The sequence below is a fragment of the Truncatella angustata genome (genome assembly GCF_020726525.1).
Source record: "Truncatella angustata strain MPI-SDFR-AT-0073 chromosome Unknown BKA67scaffold_8, whole genome shotgun sequence".
Taxonomy (NCBI): Eukaryota; Fungi; Ascomycota; class Sordariomycetes; order Amphisphaeriales; family Sporocadaceae; genus Truncatella; species Truncatella angustata.
In genome coordinates, this window is record NW_025763388.1 from 2,605,919 (window position 1) to 2,625,603 (window position 19,685).

The window sequence follows — 19,685 nt, forward strand, 5'->3', positions numbered from 1 at the left end:
GTGGCCGCCAGACTCCAACATGGATGAAGGTAACTCAATTCTTCCTTACTAAACATATGTATATCAGAAACGTTTCAATCAGCTAATTCTCTGCGCAGTTCACCCACAGATGGCTCAATTGCCGTCTGGCACAAAGATACCGGTCGTCTCATAGGGTTTGCCGACGGGCACCACGTCGGCGAGGATAATATACGATGTAACACTATCTCGTGGAGGCCATTGAACAGTTACACGTTTGCGTCGGGCGGGGATGATGGCAAAGTTCGCATGTAATTCGGACCGCTTCCTCTGTCCCCCGGCATCGGCACTCCCAAAGTCTAACAGATTATCAACAGCCGGTCCTGTGAAGGTTCCCAGGAGGACGGCTTAAATTGGGGCGAGTCAGTAAAGCATCACTTCACCCTGAGGGATGATTGGCACATGAAACCTGAAGAGGCGCTGCCAGATTACGCTTTGGTCGATCGATGTGCGCCGAGAACAGGATAACGGACTACTTGTCGCAGTATAGTTGCGACGCCTCTTACACTACATAGTGTAATTGCACAGTCATGGACAACCTCCATTACACGGACTTTTGGCGTGTTCGTCATGCAGTACACAAACTTACTATGCTCCACTTGGGTGATCCAAGAGCAGTGCTGGCGTACAACAAAAGGGGATTACTCTGGCTCACAAGGGACCACTCGTGATCCGAAGCGATCCGAATTCGATCCAATGTGATCCAGGGAACATCAGTGAATGAAAGAATGGAAATAATAAGGATCGAATTTCCTACTCTACATAGACAGTTACTACTTCAGTGATTAATCTAAGCATCTGTCTATCCATAGATAATGCTCATGCTTCGACCGTTACACTTGTGAATTTTCTTTGCTCAGTATATTCTGAAGTTCTATCTGCACAATCTTCTCCTTATGGCTAGCATACCTTGTTAGTATAAACCCAGCGTCTCATATTATTTGTGGTTCTGCGCCCGATAGTATAATCGTCACACAAGCCTGCCGGTCCGACACCGATTGGCACTTCCGGAGCCATGTTCATTGTGCTGCCGAGGATGGTGTCACCTATAGCGAATCATCTGGGATAATCTACACACCATTAAGTGCGGGGATACGCCCGACATGCAGATAAGTAGCGGCTGTATGCTCTTTTGTAAAACCTCAGAGGAAACAGTCTAGCAATCAAAGCTACGCATTCCCATTCGAGAATTTTGATCTCATATATTGTGACCACAATAATTAAAAGCAAGCTATCATGTGGCTTATTGACACGAATACCCTGGAGCTAAAAGAGTTCTCTTCACCTCCTGCCAAGTTCGCTATGCTTTCGCATACCTGGGACAGTGATGAAGTAACATTCCAACAATTCCAAAAGCCCCACGAAGCCCAATATCAACAAGGGTATCGGAAGATTGAACACACCTGCGAAGAAGCTCGAAGGCAAAAGATACCATATGCATGGGTGGATACATGTTGCATTGACAAGACTAATAGCGCTGAGCTGACAGAGTCGATCAACTCAATGTTCACCTGGTATGCTAAATCTTTTATCACGTATGTTTTCCTCATGGATCTTATGACGGACCCAAAGGTTACGTTGACAACCAAAACTTTGAAATCTTGCCGTTGGTTCACGAGAGGCTGGACCCTGCAAGAGCTTGTTGCCTCGCGATCAGTGGAGTTTTACGACGCAAACTGGGTTCTAAGAGGCACAAAAGCCAGTCTTCGTCCTCTTCTTGCTACCACAACGGGCATCGACGAAAAAGTATTGAAGAATTCTTCTTACCTTTCGTCAATTCCAGTCGCACAGCGGATGTCATGGGCGTCTCGAAGAGTCACCACGCGTCTAGAAGACCAGGCGTACTGTCTTCTGGGCATTTTCCAGGTTCATATGCCTTTAATTTACGGTGAAGGCAACAACGCATTTATCAGGTTGCAAGAAGCCATAATTGAGGAAGTGAACGATCTCTCTCTGTTTGCATGGAGATCGAATGCACATCAAAGTACGCAGAAATATAGGGGTATGCTTGCAAGCTCACCCGCGGAGTTTGCAGATGCTGGCAATATTCAAAGGGTACGCGACGGACGACTTAGCGACGAATTCGCTGTCACCAATAAAGGCTTGCGGATGCATAGTGGCTTATCCCGCGACTCAGATATACTATCTCTGGATTGCTTTGTCAGCACCAAGCGGAAGAAAAAGTACCTAGGTATCCATGTCGACAAACATGGCGCCGACTTGTACGCGCGAGTTCAACCAGCGTGTCTTGCCCTCTTGGAAGAGCGCAGTTATGAAGCTGCGGAACTATTTTACATAAGTAAAACCATCCTGCCAGCGTTATCCTCAACGCTAGAACGTGGGAAAAATCTCCAGGGGGCGATTGCTTTCAAACGAGGATTCCAGACCAAGCTCTTCCGTCCAGCCACAATGCAGCCAAAACGCTTATGGGATATTCAAAAGGAACTTTTTATCACCAAGGGCGTTCCCAACTTCACTGGTAGCATATTGTTTATGTCTGTTGGATCGCTGCAAAGACAATATCTAGACAATCAAGCATTTCTGGTCGTATGCGGGATGGGAATGAACGACAAGGAACCTTGGGCCACTATAGTACCTCAAGGCAAACGATCAGACATTTGGGAATTACATAATGACACACAAGTATCTGATATGCAGAGGATGGCAGATCTTGCTTGCCAGGGGAGAAGATCCGCGATCAACATACAAGATCCTAAGACGAAGATCAACAAGCTGCGAGTATCAATTTCACAAAGAAAGTTTTACATGGATACTGTATCTGTCCATTGTTTCGATCTTTCCTTTTCGGAGTTAAAGCAATAAAATAGGAATTTTGGTTGTATGATAATACTGCTGCTGCTACTGCCTAAACATATTGAAAATAGTACTGATCAGCCGATCTCGGCCTGGTACGATGCACAATTTTTTGAGTTGATCTCAACCAAACGAAAAGATTGTTGGATCTTGTAGATGCGAACCTTAGGCACTTCATTACTTGCTTGCACATGGACGAAATTATGGAAAAGAGGAGCTATACTATATATATTAATGCGAAAAGATATGCTATATCTATTGTTCAAACTTGTCATTACGAATGGGATATCAAAAACGCGAAATATTCGATTTAAATCTTTAGAGTAACACACTTGCTTAAAAAAGTCTTCTACGTACTTCAAACCAATCATCAAACATATTTCATGCCCAAATCGCTTTGAAATTCGCGTTGAAACCGGCATGCAGTTTCTGGAATGACTTGAGCACATTGCGCAATCCCTCCGTTTTGCCCTTGTTTCCTCCCAGTGCATCATTGAACTCGAATTCGAGCCTTGCTACATGAGTAGCTCGCTGTCTCTCAACCCGGGTTATATCGTCTTCTTCGTCAGTAACCCCCTCCCAGCTAGTGGCAATCTTTGCCTCCTTCTTCGTCACCAATTTCGGCTGCTCGAGAAGGGATGTCGCTGCGATTCTAGCAACACTAGCCAACGACGCTTCAGGCTTCTGTTTCTCGGACACAGAAAATTTTGCTGTTTTCGTCTTCGGTATCGTCACGGACCTTCCAGTCGTCCATAACATCCAGCATGTCGAGGTCCGTACCCTCTTTGAGCTTCATGAAGTTGAGGAGAATATTAATTATAGTTGCGAGGATCAGCGAGAAATCTTTCAGTAGGAACCAGATATCGGCCTTACGAATACAATTTGCACGCTCTATGGTCATGACATAACCATGTTTGACGAAATCCAAAAGCCAGGCATTCAGAGGTACCTCCATCTCGTCTGGATGTACGTCACTGTGGGGCACCACGGCTTCCTCAAGGAATACACCATCCCTCAATGTCTGGCGAAGATCGTGAATCGACTCAAAATCCTCACCTAGGCCCGAAAGAGTCACGAAAGGGGAGCGAATCTTGACAATGGGTAAGGCGTTTGGTACTCGTACATCTGATGCTTCTTGCTTGCCAATATTGATACGCACAAACGGAAGAGAGCGATCCTCGTTGATAATATGCTGTGGGATAAAAGCTTTCACGTATGTCTTGCATATATCGAGCGTCTGTCTGTTGTGTTCTCGTAGGATGTTCGCCGCATTATTCGGCAGTGGAGGCAGGAACACAATGGATGACGACGATTTGAAATCCGTCTCTTGATGCTCCGAATCTGCTTGGCACCAATAAATCCGCTTGAACAAATGTGCCATGACAAGCATAAGCGTCTCGACAGTATTTTTCTCAAGCTTGTCTATCCCATTGCAGAGCTCGTGAAAATATCCTCCCTTCAAAAGAGCATGGAAAGCGAATGATAAATTTTCCGTCAAGTACAAATAGCTTTTGAGTCCAGCAAATTTTAGCGGAACATCATTCCCGCTGAGTAGAAACTGCTTTCGTAGGTACTTGATTGAGAAGCGAAGATGATGCATCGTCATATCTTTGAACGACGGCCCGCCCATGTCCAACCGCGGCTGCGACTGTAAACCATTGACGGCGCTTACAGCATACCTTGAATTCTTTGACCCATGCAACAAAGTGAACAACCGAAGAACAAGCGTCGTCGTGATGGGGAAATGCCCTGAAAGGTCAGGCAAACGTGAGCTGATTAGCCTGCAAACCTTCTCCCTAGTCACTCCGTGGAAGACCACGTTGCCGAGCTGATCGAAACCGCGCCGGCCAGCGCGGCGGGCACATTGGCGGTAGTTGAGCGCAGTCAAAAACACAGAGTCTCCACTGAAAAACGACCGTTTTACATGGCATATTGGTACCTAGAGCAAGTGTGCCAGTGGCAATCACAACCCGTAAGAAGCCTTTGCGAAACAAGATTTCAACGACCTCCATATAGCTCCGATTCATGCCGGCGTGATGAGCCCCGATGCCTCTTTGGAGCGATTCTATGAGCCATTTATTGATGCCATACCGACTAAGCTTCCAGACTAAGTCATCCAGATCGGAACGTTGCAGCTTAGTATAGTCTGCAAAATGGTACCCATGCAAGGGTATGGCAGGATCGAAGAGGTCCAATGCACTGGTGTGATCTTCCGCGGCATCACGGTCCTGGTGGATCTTTGTGCGTCTTTCACCGTCTTGATGCTTGGTCGTCTTGACGCTGAACTGCGTTACTGCAGCTTTCTCTTAAAATTTCTTCTACTCGTCCCTTCGCTCGAGCGTCCTTTCCCATTTCGCTCCGCTTTTTTCCTGAGTCAATTCAGCCTGTTGAAGCTCTTCGAGCAAGCCCCGACAGATCTTTTTGCACTGGTGGCGGTCATAGTTGAATATTATGGCTGGCAGCGCATCGTGGGTTTCTAAACGGCAAAGCAGAGGTAGAGTTGTCTCAGTGAGGTCGAATGGGTCGTGAAGCCTCGCAGCGCGTGAGCTTGGTCGTTCTGCAGGTTTAGTTGCGTACTCCAGCTCACGAATTTCATCTCTGAAGCTTTGTTCAAGCTCGCAAACATCATTATCATACGGAGAGGAGCCATAAGCAATCCACTTCTGGAGTCGATCTTTCAAATCTTTTTCCCAGGTTAACGTGTCGACCTTGCGGCATACTGTGGGCAAAGCATCCGCTGGGCTAAGATGCGTGGGTACCGGGAATAAGGTGGTCTGGTGCTTCACCATCGCTCTCCAGAGCTTGAGACAGTCGCGAGGCTCTAGCCCAAGATCATGGGGAATACCTCGAGACCTGTCGGTCAAACCAGCAACTGAATAAACATGCTGGAACCTGGCCAAGCTATCGAGACCTAGTACACCAAAAGTTTGCTCTTCATATACTCCTCGAAATAAAAGGTTCTCAGGCGGCGTGTAATAAAACTTGTCGAGGTCCGAGTAATGGCGCGGATGATGTACCGTCACCAGGTCAATTCCAATGGCTTCCTGAGTATCGGCCAGCCACCTACTAAACTTTGGGGGGGGGGGGGGGGGGGGTTCCAACTGTTGGGCTTAGGGCATTAATTGGGCAAGGTGCCATTAACAATAGCTGCTCCCAAACTACACCATCCTGAGCTTGGCCAATGGAATGCACTTCATCAAAAATGATGCGGCGAACCCTACTTGACCATTTGTTGGCATTTGAAAGAGCCAAGAGCATGATCTTACCGTAATCAAAATTTGTCAACCAGTTGGGCTATTGATTCGGTGGTCGCGGGTATGTATAGCCTATACTGACTTACCAACTTGCTTGAATATCTTATTGTATCGAGCCTGGACTTCCACTGCGATTTGATTCACCAATGCCTTTGTGGGAGCTACACAAACCAGTACTCCATCATCATCACATTCGAGAACTTTGCGCATGGCATAGAATGAAATGAATGTCTTTCTAGCACTTGTAGGTGCGACCACAAACATGCTCTGATTTGCATCAATACCGTCTAGCACCTTCCGCTGCCATCCGTTAGGTTTGAACTCTACTCTATTGTCGGGTTTCGAGTCAAAGCCGCGCTCCATCTATGGCAACTTCAATAACATTTGGGAATTTTACGGAACACTTTAAGGTGAATCAGATACAATATGAAAGGATAAGCCATGGAATGAAGTTAGATGACCATGGAACTTGGACTAGTGGTGGGCCGATATCAGATACTGTGCATACGTGGGCTCGCAATATATGCCCATTGCAACTTGAACAAGTAACTCTATCCAAGAAGAAGCTCTTGAAGCCAAATCGACCTATGGCAGACTACTAACCGTGCCCACCCACTTTCGCACGCACCCCCTTTTGCACGCCGATTTACCGACGTTTCCTCAAACACACTGATAGATAGATACAACAACTGCCAGCTATAACACCATGAAATCAATTCAAATAAACTATCTCTAGGTTATTTACGTGTCCGCTTTCGCGTAGAAGGTTGTATTTCGAGGAACGAGTTAATAGGGACTTGTTCATTGCGTTATAGCTCAGGCATCTTCCTTTTCAGCTTGTCTTGCGCTGGTCTGATCTCTGTAACACTAGCAAAGACCTTATTCGGGTCTTTTCTAACTATTTGACGTTTATCAGGCTTATGATTATCTAGTTCAGCTTGCAAATCGAGGTTTGCTTGACGTGTTGTTGCTAGTTCTGCGAGCGCTATGTCAAGTGACTTAGCACATTTCCCAAGCAACTCCCTTACGTCTCTAGAAGTTTGCGAATAATTAATGGTAACGTCCCTAATTTAAAGTCGAAGGTCCTTATTATTATAAGGAGTAAACAGACCAATTTCAGCTAGATCTGACTCGTTTTGTGGTGTTATAAGTTGAGTGTCAGGTAATGGTGGGAAGAACTCAGGGTCACCTAATACCATTAATTCATTTAAGGGGTAAATACCCGTTTTGGCCCAGCCGCTTTCGATAATTTGTTTCGTAAAAGCAAGGGCACAAGCTTTATTATAAGCTTTAAGCATCCGTTGCTTGTTAACGGGCCTAGTAGCTTGAATACCACGGTATAGGCTTATTAGCCTATGGTAGTGGGACTTCAACGATGAGAAGACCGTCTTGTTAAGTGGTTGGAGCGCTTCGCTTGTGTATACTAGTAGGTATATCAAGACAATCCTCTTCCTGAATGCCCTTAGCATGAACCCGGGTGTAATATGAGTACTGTGGCCATCGAGGAGGAGCATCCTCCATGGGTTTGGGCAGTCTAGGGACTCTTGTGGTCTGGTTTCTGGCTCGAAGACCTCTAACAACCATGATAGCGCCACTGCTGAGTTGGTCCAGCCCTTAGGGGTCGCTGTATACTCAGCTTCCTCAAGATCCTTAGGTAACCATTATGCTTGTAGTGTTGTTCCTCTTAGTATATACGTATTCGTTATTTTCAACCCGATAGCGTTAATACTATGGATAACTAACATCCATCCAGTTGCTGGGTTTTTCGTAACGCGTGAACGACGTGACCTAGACGTCCCGATGACTATGCCTTGACTTTGTTCGGCTTCTTGTACACCTGTTTCATCCATATTATAGATGTCCTTTGGTAGGATCTTATAGGTGTTTTTGACCTGTGATATATACGTGTAAAAGTCCTTTACGGTCTGTTTTTCAATGCCTTTGACCCTCTTAGCGTCAATTACACGTCCAACCTTAGTCTTCAAGTGTGGGTGGCGGCTAAGGAACTTGTATACCTAATTGTATCTAGGGGTGACCGTATCGTCGATTTCGCCGATACCAGTCATGATATTAGCCGCTATTTGTCGCACCATATTCGAGCCCGGAGCGCGTCCACATAATTCCTCATGTAAAATCCATTGCTCAAGCTCCATTTCTTGCAATTCAGATAGGTTCTTTGACGTTTCGTGGGCTAAGGAATGTGGTTGCGACCCGTTAAGTCGTCGCGACAAAGTAGACCGTACGATACCGAAAGCTTTGGCTGCGCGCGTTATCGTTTCGCCGTTTCGAACCAAACTAATTGCTTCTGCTACATCGCGTTCATTTAGTTTACCCATATTGAAAATATCAGATCGATAGGATTACAATTGGTTGAGTTCTAGCATTTACAAGAAAAGCGTGGTGTTGTTGACGCGTCGGAAGATCGGCGTGCAAAAGGGGGTGCGTGCGAAAGTGGGTGGGCACGGTTAGAGTATTTGATAAGTAATTTTGCTTCTTATGCAAGATAGCATTTCCTTTATCTTTCGACTGTGCACCTAAAACATGCTTGTCTGCTGTGCGACACGGTTCTATGCAGCACTGCGTTGTTGCACAAGACTAGCGGTCAATCTTCTTCCATTACTTAGACGAAACAATGATTCCCAGCAGGCAGAGCCCAACCGTGAAAAGCACAGTAGTTTTAAAAAATCCGCTAAATAGCAGATATGTAGAGATATAAGAAAGTGCTATCATCCCAAAACGAGATTACCCTCCTCAACAAGATCGTCAACTGAAATAAGCACCTCACTCTAGTCAAGAATTCAGCTCGGAATTGGTCAGATGATTTTGTATTTTTCAATTTCTCCATTATCATGTTAGAAGTCATTTTATATAGTCCTCTTTGGCATTCGCTCCTCTGGTTCTGGTCCTATATCGAAGGGATTCCTCCATGGCTTACGCAGCCTGGTTAGTCCGCCTTGTTCTTTAATAGAATCCCAAATGATATACTAGTGCTAATTATCCAGGAAGAAGTATACAGAGTGCTCTTGGCATGGGCTATCGCTTTCACCCTGTTTTACATCATCTTCACGTCGTTGGGCTTTGGACCGACCGGCGTTCTCCCCGGTACCATAACATATTTCTATTGCCAGCATGAAACGCAACTGACGGCCAGTTCCTACAGGATCGATTGCTGCTTTCTTCCAATCCTTCATGTACCGCGGTTTTACTCCTGCAGGAGGATTATTTGCAACCATGACGAGTTTGGCCATGCTGGGCATGATGACGCCGGCTGTTGCCGCTATCTCTGCCACTCTTGCCACAGTCATCGCCTTGATCGTATGGCAATTCGAGGTTCGAGCATAAACAATATTAACACCATTCAACAAAATATTGTTCCCATCATGGGGTCCAACAAAGAGTATAAATTCGGGGCCCTAATCATTTCAATGCTACCGAGCCTCTTAAGTTCACGACGAATGCGTGCTTTTTGTTGTTGTTGTTGTTTCCTCCAACAAAAGCAGTTAGAGAAAAGCCTAGCCAGTTGAAATCCGAGTTTTGTTCCTACGAGTGCATAAATAAACCACAGAAGATGTGTAAGTGGCATCCTGGGTGCATGTATCTTATACTATATTTGCAAATATCACCAATTGAGCCCAGCTGAAAGTGAACATCGATAAACTACCACTTCTCTCGCAGATTTAACTACGAATGCGGCGTTTGCTTCCATACAGAGAGATGATTTCAAGCTTCCCTTCTCTTGACGAGGCCAAGCGCGGGATGAAGCTCTTGAGAGAAGCCGGGGTGAAGAAGCTCAACTTCTCAGGTGGTGAGCTTTTCATTTAACCTACCTTAATGCATGAGCTTCTTGATAGGGAAAAAAATTTGGGGGTTGAAAAGCATAAGTATCGCATCGAACAGCTCAAGGATTACTGAAAATTTCGTCATCGAGATGATGATGCGCGAGAATGATGCGTTCATCGTTATCCTTGCCATATCCTGCGATCCATTTGACCCGGAAACAATTATCAAGATCAGACAGGGCAGAAGCGGAGAGCACGTGGAGCAATTGACTAAAGTTGTAGGCTAGTGTCAGCAATTGGCATCCGGATTAAATTCAAAATCAACACTGTCTTGCAAAGCATGAACTGGAATGAAGATATGACTCATCGGATCACGCAATTCAAGCCCTTCCGATGGAACCTCTTCCGATTCCTGGTCGTCACGGGCGAAAACGACAACGAGCAACACAAGCGCGACACACGTTCGTTTCTTGTGAGCAATGAGCAGTAGATGATGTTTTGTGACAGACAAAAAGCATTTAAAGTGTTTTGTACCTTGGACAATGAGATGACGAAAGGAAGCTACTTCGCCTTAAAAGAGCACATGCGCTTTCTAGACAAAGGTGATGGGGAAGGGAAAGCGAGTGAGAGTATATCGAATATTGAAGCAAGAAATGCGATGACACAGGTGGGACGGGAGCGGTACTTGACCGTTGAGAGGGGTTGGTTTTGTGTTTGGACCAAGCCAGCACAAGTAGGGTGCGCCTCAATTGTTGACAAAACAGAGGAATTGGAATGGTAATGGTATTTATATATGGCTGTGGATGGGCAATATTACTCGGACATAAGGGAGCGTTTGCAGGTATAAACTCGTTTGACCCCGTGCCATTCAAAAAAAAAAAAAAAAAAGAACTCAAACATGCCGAATCATGGTTTGGCCGTCAGTAGATACAACGCGTTCAGGTTTCACGACCGACTTTCTGGAAGTAGGCACTCAGCTTGCCAATTGGGCGTCCGGTTGGGAATGCCGGTGGATAAGTCTGCATGAAAGCCTTGATCTCTTGGTTCATCTTTTCCCTCAAATTCTTCTCTTCCTCTTGTTCCTCGCCCTGCTCACCACTGGCAGACTGGAGAACTTCGGTCAGTTCCACTTCTCCAACTGTATGTCCAAAGTCTGTTGTATCGACATCGACTCGAAATTTTCCGTCAATTATCCAAGACTCTCGATCCGTAATGAATTCGGCGCAAGGCTCCAGCAACTTTTCGATACCAGCTCCGTCTGCGGTGACAGTCAAGCTTTTTTGGACAACCTCCGTTACCGCCTTGTCGCCACCGATCTCCCTAAAAGCCGAGTTGATGAAGTTACCACCAGTGCGGATCTTTGCCTCCCAATGCCCATTTCGCCGACGGATATAAACTCCTTTCGAAAAGAGCACACCGTCTCGGTCGTAGTACACGTCGTGGTTAATCTGCACTCCAAGGCTCTTGTATTTCTTGAACCTTGAGCCTTCGCCGTTTGAACGTAGGTAGGATATAGCTGACGGTGTGGCAAGAAATTTGCGCTCTACCTCGAGTTGACGAAACTGCACCGCCCCTGAGTGAGTGGAGGCAAGCTTCCTCGATCGGCGAGAGATGCGTGGCAATGCAGATGTGCATTTGGTGGATATATTCAGCATTCTGAACATCTTGTAGTTTCGGTGTCGTTGGTAGCCAAGACTCGATCTGGACTAGACTAGACTAGACTAGACTAGAGTGTATATGTGTGGATAGAGTACATGATGAAGTGTTGAAATAGGCCGGGGGACTTGGATTACTTTGGGGATTGCGCACCCGTGCGCATGCGTGGTAGAAACAACGGTGGGGTTTCGGCGTGGGAGGTCTCACCAAGGTAAGAATTGGTAATAAGTCCCCATCAAACCACGCGGCCTGCGGTTGTAAGAGTTGTGCCTCAAGGGCCTGTGGCCCAAGCATCGATTTCTGGCCCTGTTGTGGCCCGTGGGGAATTCACGTAGGGCGAGCCTTTAGCGCGTCCTGGAGATAGATTAACCTATCCATCATAGCTAGGCAGTGAATCAGCGCGATTAAAGACTGCTTTTACCTATCTCATGGTCTAAGAAGCAAAGTGATACCGGGTGATCTTTCAGGTGACTTTCAGTCAGTCCAAATTCGTCTTCATACTCAACAGTGTTACGGTTTAGGCAGTTTCCTTGATGTGACTAGCGTTTAGTTTGTTTCATAAAGTACTGGCCGTAGAAATGAAGTCCTCCAGACTAACTGTACACTCAACCATGTCCACACGGGAGTGATTCTTAATGGCTAGGTCCCTAAATACATATTCCTCGGTTTTCTAATTGATCTCCCAACTCAAAGTCTTTGAAGTCTTCAGAGGCCCTGACCTGGTCTTCCAGGCGACCAGTGAACGTAGTCGGGACCAGCCCGCCGTAGTCGATTCTAATTTCCTCGAACTTGCTCAACACCGCCACAACCACGATGCACGATGCAAACTCTGTTCATCATGCTCCATCTGCACACCACTGCGAAACCGTCACATCTTTGACCAGAACCTGGATAGCTATATAAGCCTAAACAAAAGGACGTCAACTAACACCCCATGAAGCCACAGGTCACAGTGGTGTAGTGGTTATCCGCCTACCTAGGAATCATCCTTATCTTCTGGCTGAGCCGTCCTCCCTCAGCCAATCTTCTTTTTGCAGGTTTCGAGTTCGAGATACACAAGTAATGCCTCTTGCGGCTTTTCGTACCTTTTTTTCGGTCTTCTTTTCTTCTGCCCTCTCACGGCTAGACAAGAGGTCTCGTCCAAAGGAAACTACTTTTAGTCGACTGATATATCTTGCTTCCCTCGTCTTTGCTCAAAGTCATATTGTGGAACAATTTTTGCTACTCCTTTACGTGCACTCATGGCACTGAAAGTTTAATTCGAGCTGTCTTAGACGGTAATCTATATGGTATAGGAATTGATCAAGCAAACAGACCAGTACCATCCAGCCATTTTGCCATTGTAATTACATGTTGAGGTTTGGCCAGAAAGGCTCCCATCATAACATACCCGGATATGATAGTAGTGTATCAGCCGAAAGCCGTCGCAGAAGTATGCCTGGAATGAAAACAGAAACCGCTGACTAGCATTCAAAGAAACCCCATGCCAAGCATTAGGTCATTGCGTCTTGCGTGATTGATCAAGTCATTATATTGCGCCCTCGTGTGAATTGAGTCACAGGTAATCGTCTCTTAGGAGCTTCCTGCCCGTATCGACCCCGTGGTCAAAGAAAGCCGGTGCCAAGAAACACAACGGGCTCTTGCTCACAGCGGTTCCGATAACGGGAATGTGGCCGTTCCAAAGTCTACACCAGGAGGAGTCCCTAGTCTTTGAACCATTCTTTATCTTTGGATAGCTTTCGGTGCAGCGTCCTGGCAAATCCATGACGTCCTGATAGCATTTCTCATAAACCTTTTACGAATGCAGTATCCCACGTTTCAATGTCTCTCCGATTTGTATTTGTAGAATTTTCATATTATATCCTTTTGTGTTGATACTAGTACCTGTGTATACTGTTGAACAAATCCCACCCAACTTTCCTCGCTTCTGATGGAGACTCATCCCCTGACCAAACAGTATTTGGGAAGCTCGCTCAGAGGTGCCCCGGAGCATAGAGCCTCAGATCTTCCCTCGTCAAAGAGAGCCACATCTAAATTGGAGATCAGTCCGGTAAGCCTCCTTATTCCTTCCTTCTACCGCCGGTGCATAGATTACGTCAAGGTCTCTAGGCGCAATAAAGTCCCTGAAACCTGAAAGGTCTTCAAAAGGGTGAGAATGTTGATAGAAGGGGTTTCCTTAGCTGTCATCCAATAGCCCTTTTTTTCTCTTTTTCTCTTTTTAATTATTCTAATAAAGTGCGGAAATGTGGTCAAAGGTCGAATTTCGAGTTAGATGCCAGTATAACAAACGAAGTCCATCGCTTGAACAATCTATTAGAAAAGGGGACAGAATACCTCCAATCCAGAAAGCAAAATCCTAGTGGCGAGTACTGTTTCTTGGAAGAACCATCGTTTGTCCCAGAAACAATATTCGATCAGGAGCTTAAAGTGCTTTTACCGGTCTTGATAGTGGTCTTTGAAGGCCGAGGCTTGATGGTGTACGATCCCACTCATCAATTTGACGCACGGTAGCGTTTCCGCCTTCGATTCGATCGTTTCTAAGCTATACTGCAATCCAACCGGTACTTCGATATATTTGTGGCAGATATGGCTGTCTTTCTGTCTTTGTCTATCCTATCATGCCGACTAGTACACACGTCATACACCCAGACATAGACGGCGCAGTGGCCAACAGGTTTGGACTCTTCGTAGTTCATGCTCGGTGATGTAACCGGACTGCACCGGCAGGCTTATCTACAAGTTGTAGTAATTTCCACCACCCCTCTCAAGCTGGGATTTGATCGCCATACCGAGGCAACAGGCGTCAAGGCACTACGCGATATGAGTCTGGCTTGGAGTTGGTGAGGTGCGAACAGAGATTGTTGCGCATTTATGAAGTCATGAAGTTGGTGCTGCTGCTTTCAGCCTCCCCATCAGGTTTATCGGTAGCTTCGTATACCTGTATTCCGCCTGCGGCCGAGCAAACCTCTGTGGCCTTTTCAACGACAGAAAACTGTAACGTCCACACGCCTTTTGTGCCAATGTCCAGGTAATGGTTCCGACGCATCTCGAGATGAACACGACATCGTTCGAGGTTGCAGTTGGGCCATGGTCGTCTAGTTCTCTGGCCCCAAATCTCGAATGCCCTTGTATTTTAGGAGTTGAGAGTGGGTGCGTGATTGATAAAGCTAGCAGTCACCTCCCTACCTGGCTCGCCTCTGAATCCCGGTCGCGCATTAGCCATTCTTGCATAAATCACTTAAGGAGTGTCGGTGTGGTTTGAGATGTGCCAAGTCATGTATTCATAAATCAATCATGCAGTCATTAATGCTGGAGGACACCGTACTACACCTGAACCCCTTTCACGCCGATCGCGACCTCTCTTCATCTTTCTCCGAAACCCTCTGAGACATTTCCAACATTTTCTTTCCACCCAGCTATTCTCCATCTTTGCTACCTTGCTGCCAAAGGCTTCGTCTTATGTCATTATCACCAGATGAGAGAGGGAATTAAAGAAATCAAGAACACCCCGAGCCATGAGAAAGACCAAACCAGCCATGTATCCTAACAGTATAAAAAAAACCTTGGGCCGAACATGTATATGCAAACAACGAATCGTGGGGGACAGCTTTGCGCCTCAAATACAGGAACCGGACACCAGACAGACCTTCTTCTTGATATATCCAGTTTCGCACTGGTTGTGAATCTGAATTACTCGGCCCTCTTAGCCTGCGCCCACTCTTTCTCATCAAAACCTGCCGCTAAGAGAGCCAACCGCTAGGAGACCCGAGCATAGGAGAGCGAGTCCTCCCATCACTGAGAAGCTTAGGCGGTTCGAGCGCAAAATCCAGCTTCGGCATCTCAATCCTAGGAGGCGGCGGCATCTTCTTCTTCGGGCTGCTCGCGGCGCTCTTGATGGGACTTTTTGGCTCCGCCGGCGGTCCATATCGTACATCCTTGACCTCCCATCCATCTTCGCACGCAGCGGCTGCCCAGCATCGTAAAGCGTCATGAACACCCGGATAGAACTTTTCCTTGCACAGGCGCATCGAGCCGCCCATGCATTTCTCCCAGCCAGAGATCTTGAGCAGTTCGCGCAATCTGTTCCGCTCTTCTAGAGTCGGCGTGCAGGCCAAAATCGCGTTGAGCAGATCGAGGTGTGAGGCGAGATAATTCGTTGCGTCCCATTCCACACCACCAACATACGGGGCGGCCGGGACGGGTGGGCGTTCCTGTGGGAAGTGCGCTTGCATGTATGCCATGCCATCTTTAGGTTGAGCAGTACCAGAGATATTGGACTGATCCTTCTCGCGGGGCAAAAATACGACATTGAGATGATGTAGGAATATCCAGAAAACCTCCTTGGTGACGCCAACGACTTCTTTGTTCCAGACACGGTACGGGCGATCACGGCGCATCCCAAGCACAAATTCGACAGGCCGTTCCTCCTCCTTCGGTTCGGGATCGCGAAGGTGTGCGAGTATCGTTTTGGCGCGTACCAGACGATCTTCCGGCGAGGCAGATTGTATATATGTAAATAGGACTGATGTGATAATGTGGCGTGTTGTGAAGTCGCTCGGGCCCTTCTTCTCTGGATCGAAGATCATGTGCAGTAATGCAGGGAATAGAGTGCCTTGGATCGAATGGAGGTATTGTAGGGCGAGGCCGGTCGTGCAAAGCGCCTTCAGACACAGGAGGTTCTCATGTAGAAGAGCATCCTCGTGTTCCTCCCTAGAGAAGAAGTCAGCAAGTCATGAACAAGGTCGCTAGCATTCTAATTTGCAAGTACTCACCTCCACTCAACGTCCATAATGCGATGGAGCAGGCCAACGATCTCTTCCATGCCACCTTGCCTTACGAACTCGTCTGTCCAGGACACTGTCTCGTTCCGAAGCAGCAGTCGCAACTTGTGTAATTTGCCAACCTCGACCGACTGGGGTTTCTGTACTTTGCGCAGGTAAGCTACAAAGTCTGCAGGTCCTTGTTCGGGCTTGAACCTGGACATGAAGCCACCACCACCGGTAGAAACGTTTGATCCCGAGGAAGTTGGGCGCTCCCGATCCACGCTGTCGGTCGACTTGCTTCTGAAATGCCTTCCCAAGGTACCGCTGACCTTGCTCTTGGTTGGCGAGCTGGGCTCGGTCTTTTTGCTGCTGCTCTTGGAGAGGGTGAAGCTCAAGGGTCGGGGCTTCTTGGACTTGCCATGCCCCCTCTCGGACCCGGAGTTGATACTGTTGCTATTCATGCTGCCATCGCTATCATTGGTGCTTGTGCGGGGTGGCGCCATGTTTGTCTCTGCCCAGTCTTGGCGGATGAATTCCATCTTGATGGTGTTTGCCAGATTCCTCATCTTATATCGCTGGTTCTCGGGGATATTTCTCCGGTCCAACAGGGCTTCCAAGTGCTTGTCGATATCCTTGGGATCAATATCTCTCTCGTTCCTGCTTGCTGGAGAGTCATCTGACCTTGATCCAACCAGGCCTCTCGTGAGCACCTTAAGCCCACGCTGAGTTTTGGAGGGTGAGGATGCCTTGAAGCTGCTGGAGCCTGACGTGACGTCGGGAGGTTGTGTGGCGCTTGTGTGATACGATTGAGGGCGCTGCTTTCTGTTGGAGGCATTGGAGGCATTGGACATGTCGCTCGGAGTGCGTGGTGTCTTGTGGCCCATGTTGCCACCCAGCTGACTGAAGTAGTCCTGGGGGTGTTGCTTCTCCAGAGCTCCACTTGAGAACTGGGCGTAGATGGGCGGGCGGTATTCCTCCTGAGGCGGCGGTGTCTGATTCTCCTTGTCTTTCTTGGATCTCGTGTCCTCTTCGCTAACCAGCTTGTGTAGATTCTTCAGGCTCTTCGGGCGAAACAGGCTGACCAGGTTTGTGGCAGACTTGGTCTTCTTTGGGTTGTGCAGAGAGTCTGATTCGTTGTTTCTGTCATCTTTTGGGAGTTTGTCGTCGGCTGTGCCTTCTGCTGCGAAGGAGAAGGCGCTGGTGGTCTTCACGGGAGACTTCGATCGTGATCGGGAGTCGTATGGTTTGCTGGAGGCCCGAGGAGGCGGACCGTCGGCGCTGATATTTTGGAGTTCGCCAAGTGCGGGAGGGCGTCTCGAGAAATTGGGGATGCGCATCTCGTCGGCGGCAAAGTGCGTGACGACTTCGGACAAGGCGGGAGCCCTTAGGTCTGCGGCCGGGAGAGCGATGCCGTCAGAGTTCTTCCGCCTGTGCATGAACGAGGAGAAAACATTGGATTTGGACCGCTGGTGGCCATGTTGTGGCGGCACGGGCGGTTGCTGTCGTGAGACGTCTTGGAAATCCTGTATCGAAGCCATGCCGTTGGCGGTGTTCCAGATTAATACGCGTGATGTGCTGTGCCGTAGTTGCTGTGTGCGTTGGGAGGAATGGCGGCTGAGACCACCCTCAGAGTTCAAGAATGTTTCAGTGGGGAGAAGATACAGGAAGAAGGCAAAAAAGGGTCGCGTCTACACACGGTTGATTTCATGAGGGAGGGATCAAAGAGGGGATTGCAACTGGGAATACTCCCGGCGCGACCACACATGCAACCAACCTGAACGCCTATAGTAGTTGCCACAGTCGGTTAGGAGCGAAGCTGATTGTCGTTGGGTGGCAATAAGATAAGCTCATGAATACCGATTGAAGTGGAATAAAAAGCAACACGATCTCTCTGCTTACCAGCAGCGTGTTCCTGGTTATTTGCAGCAAGGAAGAGACATACGAATTGAGTTCCAATGCCCGCTTGAGCAGCTGATCCAAAGGGCCAGAAAGTCTGGGGTCGGGATCACTCTTAGCCTAGAAACTTCCGGGTTTCGGTAAACATCCGCTGCGTTGCCCAGCAACAGGCTTCTGGCGGAGGGGCTCAACTCACACGGATCCCTGCTGCCTCACGCATTGCCCAAGCAGAAGCAGAGCCAAGCTTCTACTGCTGCCATGCAGGCTACAAGTAGTCTAGTACAGCCACATTTAATTCTTCTTCTGCCTTATCTTATCGACAACCTCGTCATTGTGACCGGGGTCTCCTGGCTTCTCCCAAGCTCAATGGCGTCACAACCCTATTAGGAATCCGTCAAAATCTATCCGACAGTATTGTCTCTATTTCAATCACTTTCAAGGCGGCCAATTCTTACTTGACTTCTAACAGAAAAGAGTGTTCTCTACTTAAATTAGGGAACATTATCAGAAGCGAAGTCTTGGATGAGACCATAGTTGCCTGCATCCTCGGTGATACGGTGGGGGCACTCGGCCGGAAAAACTCCCAGCGGTCAGTCGCTCCGGCGCAAGCGGATCTTCCATAATCGTAACAACAAATGGCACAAGCATACGCCTTATTGGCTCTGAGAATTGCATCTCGGAACAAATACCTAATTAAGTGGTCTTTCAACGGGATGCGTACGTTGGGGCCCCCTCTTGACGCAGCCATGGAGCTATTTCATGGCCAATTCTGGGACTCCATCCAAAGAATCCCAAGCAAGGAGCAACCCAAACTGTTGGCCGACATATCAATGCTTTTCCAACAAGGTTACATTCGAGAGTGTTTTAGATGCCAAATGGAAATACGCAATGCGGAAGAGGAGATAGCAGACCTTGCTTTCGAATTCTTCGGCGTGAAAATGGAAATCAAGGACGGCGTCAGATCAGCACCACCGAAGCCAAGCAAGGGTTCACCGCTTTCTACTGAGTAGTAGAGCTAGCCATTCACTTATGATAGTTATCTCTGAATCCATTTCTTTTGTCCCCTAAATGTCTGAAAAGCCTGAAAGCTGTTAAGCAGCAGCTAGTCAAGCCTGGTTATGTGTATAGCAATGATCGACTTGGATGAGATTTATAGGCGAAATAATCCTTGAATAACATCCAAGTTCAGTGGATATAGTTCTGACGGAATTACTGGCCTTTAAACTTTCTAATCCTCGTCATATCTCTCTGGAGCAAAGTTTATGCCAAGAGCTGCTTATAGATACTTTCGGCCATGAGCTATTTTTACCTACAGCTATTTTCGCTATACTCGGCCCCACTGTTCTCCGTTTACCGCCCCGGTTCCGAGAGACGGGGATCGCGCAGGGCTTGTAATGTGTCTTATTCGACTGATGCTGTCAAGTCACAACTCGGAGCACATAAAACACACCTCCTAACTATTACTCCCATTATCGTGCAAAACTCCAATAGATGACCCACATTAA

At 47.5% G+C, this 19,685-nt stretch overlaps 6 protein-coding genes across 6 annotated transcripts; 3 read left to right on the plus strand and 3 right to left on the minus strand.

Moving 5' to 3' along the window:
- The first annotated feature begins 1,144 nt into the window (after positions 1-1,144).
- On the plus strand, positions 1,145-3,083 carry BKA67DRAFT_579568 (heterokaryon incompatibility protein-domain-containing protein). Its single transcript, XM_046103775.1, has one exon. It carries the CDS (start codon positions 1,255-1,257, stop codon positions 2,839-2,841), a length of 1,587 nt encoding a protein of 528 aa, XP_045954626.1. The 5' UTR covers positions 1,145-1,254; the 3' UTR covers positions 2,842-3,083.
- Positions 3,084-3,155: 72 nt separating this feature from the next.
- BKA67DRAFT_638815 (uncharacterized protein) lies at positions 3,156-6,350 on the minus strand (the record flags this gene model as incomplete). Its single annotated transcript, XM_046105720.1, has 8 exons — positions 3,156-3,476; positions 3,532-3,675; positions 3,706-3,787; positions 3,818-3,957; positions 3,988-4,581; positions 4,757-5,112; positions 5,155-5,677; positions 6,173-6,350. The coding sequence occupies 8 exons, from the start codon at positions 6,348-6,350 to the stop codon at positions 3,214-3,216; spliced, it is 2,280 nt and encodes a 759-aa protein (XP_045954627.1). The 3' UTR covers positions 3,156-3,213.
- A 2,585-nt stretch (positions 6,351-8,935) lies between these two features.
- Positions 8,936-9,428, plus strand: BKA67DRAFT_662846 (uncharacterized protein; the record flags this gene model as incomplete). Its single annotated transcript, XM_046108085.1, has 3 exons — positions 8,936-9,029; positions 9,093-9,188; positions 9,247-9,428. The coding sequence occupies 3 exons, from the start codon at positions 8,936-8,938 to the stop codon at positions 9,426-9,428; spliced, it is 372 nt and encodes a 123-aa protein (XP_045954628.1).
- Positions 9,429-10,037: 609 nt separating this feature from the next.
- Positions 10,038-10,706, plus strand: BKA67DRAFT_579574 (uncharacterized protein). The gene has a single exon (XM_046103776.1). It carries the CDS (start codon positions 10,356-10,358, stop codon positions 10,644-10,646), a length of 291 nt encoding a protein of 96 aa, XP_045954629.1. The 5' UTR covers positions 10,038-10,355; the 3' UTR covers positions 10,647-10,706.
- BKA67DRAFT_579576 (CYTH-like domain-containing protein) lies at positions 10,703-11,795 on the minus strand. Its single transcript, XM_046103777.1, has one exon. The coding sequence runs from the start codon at positions 11,527-11,529 to the stop codon at positions 10,804-10,806; it is 726 nt and encodes a 241-aa protein (XP_045954630.1). The 5' UTR covers positions 11,530-11,795; the 3' UTR covers positions 10,703-10,803.
- Positions 11,796-15,200: 3,405 nt separating this feature from the next.
- On the minus strand, positions 15,201-18,246 carry BKA67DRAFT_695051 (armadillo-type protein). The gene is made up of 2 exons (XM_046109292.1): positions 16,294-18,246; positions 15,201-16,231 (listed from the first exon to the last, which is right to left on the minus strand). Exons 1-2 carry the CDS (start codon positions 17,820-17,822, stop codon positions 15,262-15,264), a joined length of 2,499 nt encoding a protein of 832 aa, XP_045954631.1. The 5' UTR covers positions 17,823-18,246; the 3' UTR covers positions 15,201-15,261.
- Between the last annotated feature and the right edge of the window lie 1,439 nt (positions 18,247-19,685).